At 34.8% G+C, this 8,955-nt stretch overlaps 1 protein-coding gene across 1 annotated transcript; it reads left to right on the top strand.

Annotated features, from left to right (window-relative positions):
- Window positions 1–1,034: 1,034 nt before the first annotated feature.
- On the top strand, window positions 1,035–2,652 carry LOC112509928 (actin-depolymerizing factor 7-like). Its single transcript, XM_025115138.1, has 3 exons — window positions 1,035–1,096; window positions 1,740–1,999; window positions 2,283–2,652. The coding sequence occupies exons 1-3, from the start codon at window positions 1,094–1,096 to the stop codon at window positions 2,431–2,433; spliced, it is 414 nt and encodes a 137-aa protein (XP_024970906.1). The 5' UTR covers window positions 1,035–1,093; the 3' UTR covers window positions 2,434–2,652.
- Window positions 2,653–8,955: the final 6,303 nt, after the last annotated feature.

Here is an 8,955-nt window from a genome sequence, read left to right as displayed (position 1 = left end):
TATTAGAATAATGATTAGAACGGTAGTTAGTTTCTTTTCATATATAAATTATTATGTTAATTTATAAATTAAAAAAATGAAAAAAAAAAAGTGAAATGGGTTTTAAAAAGTACGTGCCAAAGTTGATCATGGCATCAAGTGATATACATGCAAGCACGCCATTTTGAGGATTACACGACTATTTTTATTTTTAATAAAATTTTACGATTTTCTTATCATTTAGTTTTGAAATTATAAGATGGTCATCATGGTTTGTAAAAACATTCGGATTTGATCCTTTCCTCTAACAGCTCTTAAAATTTTCGTTAAATAAGGAGCATTTCCATTCTTTTATCGATTTTTTTTGTCTTTTAACGGATCAAAATTAATTTTATGATTTAGTCCTTGTAGTTTTTGATCAGATAAAAATGGACAAAATTTAATAGTTGTTAGAAAAAGGAATCAAATACAGACAATTTTACAAATTATACCAAAATGAAAAATGTATTTTTTGACAAAGCACAAGGACTAAGGTGTCATGTACTAAATACTTACTTGATAAGTGTCTACCGGATAAATTTTCTCATCGGATGAACATGAGAAGGGCCAAAAATCTTACCGGGTAAGAGTGATGAGAATGATGGAGAGTCTTAGCCGGAAAGTGAGGAGGAAGACTCTTACCCCCAGGTAAGCGCTTACCCAGTAAATTGTTGCATTCGATATGTTTTGGTAAATACTAAAATCTTACGCATCGAAATAAATCATAATGTTGACTCTCATCGATAAGCGCTTACCGGGTAAGCGATTGGGTAAACGAAAATAAAAAAATAAAATAAAAATGAAACACGATTCTTGTTGGTTATAATTAAGAAAAGTTATTGTAATTTTGGTGTCACAGATTTTTTTTAATTAAATAATAAAAATAAAAAATAAAAATAAAAATAAAAATGGAAGGATGGTGAGGCACAAGAGGCCGAAAGACAGTTTCTCGCCCCCTTATAACCTCTTCTTCCCCCCAACAGAAACATTAGTTTTTCATTTGTTTTTCCAGATTTCAAGGATCTCTCTCCCCTCTTCCTCTTCCTCCTTCTGCACTTTCCGTCTCGACGTAATCATGGTATGCATACCTCTTTCGATCTCATCGTTTTCATGCTTTTTCTTCTTTCATTTGTTGATATGCGATCATACGATATGAAAATTGCTCCGGTTTTACGTTAATTGAATGATGTGTTTGTGCATTCATCCACATCTGAAGGATCGATCTTACATTGATTCATTTTGCTTTTGTATTGATTCATTTTGCTTTTGTTCCTGTTTTCTTCTCCGTGAATTCGGCTTCTCAAATGGCCTTGCATGTCACGATTGCTCTGGAATGGACGATAGCATTATAATTGCTGTGATTTACGTCAATCATGACGCGATAATATGTTTGTTCATGCATCATCACCTCTGAGCCACATATTTACCTGATTTTAGTTTCATCAACATTAATTGCGTGATGGATTTCACTTTCGTGTCTGTTTTTGGACACAATTTATTGTTTCTGTAAGGTGAATTTGGCTTCTGGATCTCGGCATGACAACCGTGATAATAATTGATTCGATCCAGAATGGATGATAATGTAATATTGTTCAGGTTTATGTTAATCATGATCCAGTAACGTTTTACCCATGCATCCTTGGAGCACCAGTTCATTGGGATTACATTGATGAATTTCGTTATCCTTATTGTTTTTTGAAACGAGTTGTTGGTTTTGTTAGGCTAACGCGGCTTCTGGAATGGCTGTGGATGATGAATGCAAGCTGAAGTTTCTGGAGTTAAAAGCACGGAGGACCTACCGATTCATTACTTACAAAATCGAAGATCAGCAGGTGATCGTTGATAAGATCGGTGGTACTGACCAGACCTATGAGGATTTCACAAACTCCCTCCCTGCTGACGAATGCCGCTATGCTGTCTTTGACTTTGATTTTACCACCGATGAAAATTGCCAGAAAAGCAAAATTTTCTTCATTGCCTGGTAATGATATATATGTCCTCACATTAATCTAAATCTTATATCCCCTTGAATTTTGTCTAACATGTTACCACCAGTATTTGATAATCGCATGTTTTTCTTGCTTTAATGAACCTATATGATAATCGCATCTCGTGCATCCCTTAATTTTGTACCCCTATTTGCTATTATAACATTTTGGTCAGACATTAAGCATCCCTACTAGCTTGTTAGGGTTACAGTTTTTATATATGCATTTATTTCGATTGAAAAGATAATCTAGAGATGATTATTTGAAATAAAATAGGTCGCCGGATACGTCTAAGGTGAGAATGAAGATGGTGTATGCAAGCTCAAAGGACAGATTCAAGAGAGAACTAGATGGAATCCAAGTTGAGTTGCAAGCCACTGATCCCAGTGAGATGAGCTTCGACATCATAAAATCTCGAGCAATCTAAATAATAATGTTCCTCTATGAGGGAGCTTCTTTTCATGAATTTCCTTTACTGCTTATGCTTGAACGTTGTCCTTTTTTTGTTAATTTGTCTTTTCTTCTTAATTTTTTTCTATTTCCGTTCAACGAAAAGACATTATTGTAGCGTAATGTAACATTACTACGCACTCATATTGTTCATGTTTGAAGACATTTTGATTCCCTACCTCAATGGAAATTTATTTGCATCCATTATATGCTTTGAAAGCTTTGTGTTTCATACTCAAACTCTATTTTTTCTATTAACTAGGATATCCAACCAGCTATACGAGCCGACTAATCCCAGGGCGACCACCTGCTTTGCAGGTAGCCCTGAATCATCGCATTTGAACCTCCATGGCCACAAGGGGATTTTTATTCCTCATTGGATTTGAACCTGAGACCTCCAGACACTTTTGACCTTTGGAGCTCAAGCTCAAACCAATCAGACACCACCCTTGTGGTTACTCAAACTCTATTTAGTGATCATGCCTTGGAAGTTTATTGAAAAATCATGTCAAATGGTGATCAAGGGTTCATATATCTTCTCACGCTTTTCACACAATGCTTCATCTTTGAATATAACTCTTAAATTCAACATTTTTATTAGTTGATTAACAATTTAACCATTCAAATGAGGCTATAAATCGAGTGATTTAGACATCGTATTGTGTTCCATATGGTTATTCTTCATTTCTTTCAACTAATTATTTATTAGTAAATATAACGTCAGCCGTTGGACTTCATAAATAACCGATCAAAAATATTACTTCTCTCTATAAAATTATGCATGACGAGACAAATGGTCACTGTGTTTCTTTGTACTGAAAATGAAAAAAAAATGAGTCATCTACTTTAAGATTAGAAATCTTGTTTTTAAGATATTGTAATTTGTAAGCATGTTTAGTAAGAATAAAACATGTTTGAAATATTTTTTTCGATTTTTCCGTGCCAATCTTACGTATTTGTGGTTGCATCAGAGGTTGTCGGCAGATTTTTTTTTATAAATTCTATCATTTCTTTCAGTACTTCATGAAAAACATTTATAAACAACTTTTGTGGTATATTAAAATCTTCATTTAAACACTCTAGAACATTGATATCTATCGACACTTGTGGGTCATTTATCAAACACTTACCCAGTAAACGTTTATCGGTAAAATTTAACACTACCACTTATTTACCTAATAAGACTTTAGTTCACCAAAACAATATGCAACAATTTACCCAGTAAGCGCTTACCGTGATAGGAGTCGTCGCCCTCACTTATCGGGTAAGAATCTTGGTCATTATCACGCTCTTACTGGGTAAGATTCTTAGTCCTTACCATATTCATCCGGTAAGATAATGTGACTTAATAAACGTTTACCCGAATAAACGTTTTGTAAACGACCCTTTATATGTTTATTTGCTCGTTTATCGACACTTGTATGTTCTTATAGAATAAAACTTAAGAAATTGATAGAAATGTTTGGAAAAAATTAATAACACAAGTTTCTTATTTATACAAAATCACATTAAATCATTTTTTCAATGGTACCCTGGAAACTAATTGTTACGATGGGTAAAAACTCTTAAAAGTAAAAATAAGGCAAAATACTAGTCGTTTAGAAGTTCGACAATTGTCGATTCTTGATTGGCCCAAAATTAGGCTTTATTTTTATATACAACAACTACTGACTAGTCACACATTGGTCCTAAAATTTGGTTCGACCGGTGATCAACTTGAAAAATCCAGCCTGATCAAAATTTTCTTGACTCAACCTTGGATCTATTGTAACTGGTTCTTTTATGGCTTGTTTCGGTCCTCAGACCCATTCAAGCATTTTTACCGGGGTGCATTTGTTACGATACCAAGTTTTTTTTTCTCCAATATCATGTATCAATGAATTATAATTGGTACGCAAAATTTTATGCCGTATATCAACCAATTATAATTGATATGCAAAATGTTATTAATCTATATACCAACCAACTGTACTAGGTACCAATCGGTATCAACTTTTTTCAGTTGGTACATGTTGAAACAAGTTTTGTACTAACTTCAAGTGACATATATCAAGACTTACCATTATGTTCAAATTTTAAGTGACATTTTAAAATTTTTTTTTCAGGTGATGCATGTGATAAGGGTTTTTAGTTTCAAAAAATAGAATTTATGAACATTCTAATGTTGAAACAAACTAGTAAAAGTTATAAAGTTTAATATTTAATACATATAAAATTCAAAAACCAATAAATAATTAAATAAATTGGTATCATGGTATTAAAGGGCGGACCGGTTAAGGGTTCAACAGGGTCCCATGCAATCATACACCCGCTTAATTATGAAGGTCTCCTTAACTATTTGGAAATTGAATTCTATTGTTTACGAATTCTAACATTTCTTAAATATTTTTCGTGTTAGGGGTCGTTTACTAAACACTTACTTGGTAAGTGCTTAACGCATAAATTTCCTCATCGGATGAACATGAGAAGGGCCAAGAATCTTACCGGGTAAGAGCGATGAGAAAGATACGCTTACACAGTAAATTGTTGCATTCAATATGCTTTGATGTATTAAAATCTTACGCATCAAAATAAATTATAGTGTTGATCCATATTGGTAAGCGCTTACCGAATAAGCATATGGATAAACGGCCCCTTAATCTTACATATTCGAGGTTGCATAAAAGGTTGTTGGCATATTTCATTTACGAATTCTGGCATTTCTTGTGGAACTTCTTGGAAAACGTTTATAAAAAGTTTTTATGGAGTATTGAAATATCCATTTAACCACTTTAAAATATCTCCGTGTCAAAAACGTTGTTACGTTTTCATGGACACTTATGTGTTATCTAGTTTTAACCAATTTATTTACTTAAAACGATTGCATGGTACTCTATATCCACAATACAAAACACGACAATTAATCGACTTTGCAAATTGCATTCACCTAATAACTTCACGTATATTCATAGGGGTGTTCGCGGTCCGGTTTGGCAGGTTTAACCTCTCAGACCACAAACCAAACCGTAATGGCGGTTTATAAAATTTTCAAACCGAGCGGTTTGACATCAAGTGTCCAGACCAGTCAAACCAGACCATGAAAAGGTTGTCTGGTCTAACCGGTTTAGGCGGTTTGGGCCTTTGATGGACTTTAAATGTTAAACTAAAAAAAACATATATAATTTATAATTTTAGATTAAATATCCATTTTGATTATGTTAGATGTTAGACTTTATGTTGAGCTTAGGGATATATTTGAACCATAGTCCATAAGTTAAAAAAAGTTGAACTTGTTAATATTAAAATAAATAATTAAATTATATATATATGGTGGTCGGTGTGGTCCAAACTGCCCAAAAAATGTTCCAAACCGCAGACCGGACCGAACTGCCCGGTTTTACTATTTTCCAAACCAAACCAAACCGCCAGACCGCTCAAACCGCCAAAAACGGTCTGGTTTGACTTGGTTCGGCCGGTTTGAGCGGTCCAACGGTTTTTTTGAACACCCCTAACGTACAAGCATCTTCACTTAATATTGAAGTGTTATCTCTTTGCGAAATCTATTCCTATTAAAGAGATTTTTCATGTTACATAAAAGATATATAGAAGTTAACAATACAAGTTGGTCCTCAAGAAACTTATAAGATGGCAATATGTTGAGGTTTTATGTATTTATCATGGTGGAACCAATGAGGATCGAATCGGGTGCGAAATCAAAAGAAAAACGCAGAAAAGAGAACCCCACGACCTGGCGCGCGACCTTGGGTTGCAGCGCACTCCGTGCATCTTACCGGATGAAAATGAGCTGGCGACATGCGCGACTTAGCCAGCGACCCCGGGTCGCGGGAAAGGTCACCGGAAACACGCATGGGACCTTTTTGATCAATTTTTCTCACTTTCTCTTCTCATTTCTTCTCCAACTCTCTCCTCCTCCATTCCCTCTCTAGATCTAAATATTTTTGGACTTTAGCTCGAGTTTGAAGGTCTTTGGGAGCTTTCGTTGGTGATTTTAAGAGTCGATTATTAAAAGTAACTTCTTATCCCTCTACTCTGAAAGTTAGGGTTTTGGTTTCCTTTCATTCCCAAACCTTTTCCTTACTTCGTGGAGCTTTTGAATAAGGTTGGGAGTATTTGTAGTAAATCAAACTTGTGGAAGCTTTGGAACTAGGTTTTGAAAAGCTTGCTAGCAGATTTCAAGTCTTCACCAATGGAAGCTCAAGATCTGAGGTAAAACCTACATTTAGTATAAACTTAACAATGTGAGTTCTAGTTGTTTTGCAAAACTGTATGTCAAAAACATCTTCATTTTAAGGATTGAACACTCCCCAATGGGTTTATTTCACTTCTGATGAGTTTTACGGATATTTGTACTTTTGGGCATAACTGATTTTTGAAATCTTAAAAGATGTTTATATGGTGTTTCGAAACACCAAATGATATATATTGCTTTTGAATGGATTTTCTTGGAGATTTGGGCAAAAATGTTACTTTGGATCTTAAAAAGATGCCTTGGTTTTGTGATGATTTCGTTTGGAATTATTGAACGAGTTGAAACCCTATTTGGAGTCAAATGTTGTTTTAGAATTTTACCCAGCCTATGAACTTTTAATTATGGCACATTAGTCCTTTTGGTCATAAGTGTATAAGTATTTGGTAAACGCCCTTCTTTGGCTTTGTGAAGATTTTGGAAAATACAGACCATTCAGTTTTAGGCCTTTAACTATTAAGCTTCAATGAAGTGTTGGTTATGGACCTACTCATGTTACAGGTATCATGTATTTGTTAAATGTTGGAAAATATGTCTTTTTGGGCTTATGCGGGTTATATTGACTTCATTTAAACAGTCAAGTACATTATGGGGACTTTTGGAATGATTTTAACTCAAATGAGCTTTGGGGACATTTATTTAGTTTTAATAGCTCAATGGAGCTTTGATGTAGAATGCATTAATTGCATATTTGCTGGATAGTACATGTTTTGAGTGTGTTAATCATTCAATTGGAGTCATGTAATTTTAGACTGTAAGGCATTGGATCCATAGGCGGTGGAGTTTGTATTGTTGTTAAGATTAGAGTTTTGATGTCCACACTTACGTCTAGTGAGTGGTTCCCAAGTCATGAGTAGAGAGCTTGTGGTGGTAATTTTGGGTCGTATAGGGAGCTATTAGCCTGTGGTGGTACTCGGTTTGAGTCGTATACGAGGCTAGGTCTTGCGGTGGTGCTCACTAGAGTCGTATACAGAGACCGATGACTTTTGCGGTGAGACTCATCTAGAGGTCGAGTAGACACTAGGGTCATTTTGGGAATCTTGCGGTGATGTTCAATGGAGCCATATACGGGGGATCCATGACCCGAGGCAAAAGTCGAGAAAGTTGATAATCGGCTTACTTTTGTGTTCCTGCAACACTCGATGGAATCGAATCTCCCTCATCATCGAGAGGTGTTGTTTTCGGGTGCTTCGTTGCCCATGCTTTCGATGTTTTGAATACATGGATTTATCAGTATAATTAGTGTTTTTGTAGTTTACCCCTTGCGTACATTTTGGGTAAGTTTGACGACTGATTGTTTATCCAAAACGAGTACTTAAATTAAAAATAACGAGCTTTGTAAAGATATTCCTTTCTATGGATTGAGTTTAAATAATGGGTTGCCGTTTTAAGGAAAATGTTCGTTTTAACTGTTTCACGTTTTATATGATGAAACTGTTTTAACTCACTAGGCGTCAAGCCTATCACTTTTTTCTTATCCACATGTATATCATGTCTTAGTAGGATCTGAGCAGTATTTGAAGTTTTGTAGTGGTTCTGGTAGGATGGCTTTAGAGACATCATTCAATTTTCAAGATAACAGATTCGATGTTGTAGTAACATCCGACCTATTCTAGTTCTATTTGGGGAATTATATAATCATGTTTAGAACTCTGATACGTTTTTTTTGTCTTCCTTCCCTTGTAAACTTTAAGTACTTTGTTATTAAAGTTTTTTTAAGCTTGTAAAAAAGTGGTTTTCTCATTATCTTTTAGTTTCACCAGCGCTTCTTAAAATGGTTAGCAGATTTGAGTTTTTCGTCTTGATGGGTTTGGATGACTTTTGATTGTTAGTTTTAATAGGTTCGGGTTTTTCTGATTTTGATTTTAAGATTTGGTATAACTTGATTTGGCTGGAGAAGGGGCGACGGCCGGAGACGACTGGAAGAAGAGTAGTTACCGGACAGGATCGTCCCTTAGCATATTAAATGTGAGATTTTGAACAGGGACCTCGAAATTTTGGGGCCCAAATTTACATGTGTTCAGGGTCTTTTTATCGACCTGTGTAAAAGTATAGCCGAAATTATTTATGTTCAAACCATTAATCATTTGGTTTTAGGTTCAAATCATTATGGTTTATGTTTAGTTTCATATTGTTAATCGTTTTAGGTTTAGTCCATTTTTGTTCTTAACATATATTCTCTGTTATCTCATTTATGCAATGTAATCAAAAGTTTTGAATGCAACAGGGCCTTCAAAAAGATTGAAACGTTCC

The sequence above is a fragment of the Cynara cardunculus genome (assembly GCF_001531365.2).
Source record: "Cynara cardunculus var. scolymus isolate 2C chromosome LG 3, CcrdV1, whole genome shotgun sequence".
Lineage (NCBI taxonomy): Eukaryota > Viridiplantae > Streptophyta > Magnoliopsida > Asterales > Asteraceae > Cynara > Cynara cardunculus.
Note: the sequence above shows the minus strand (reverse complement) of the source record. Positions and strands in the feature narration are given on the sequence as shown.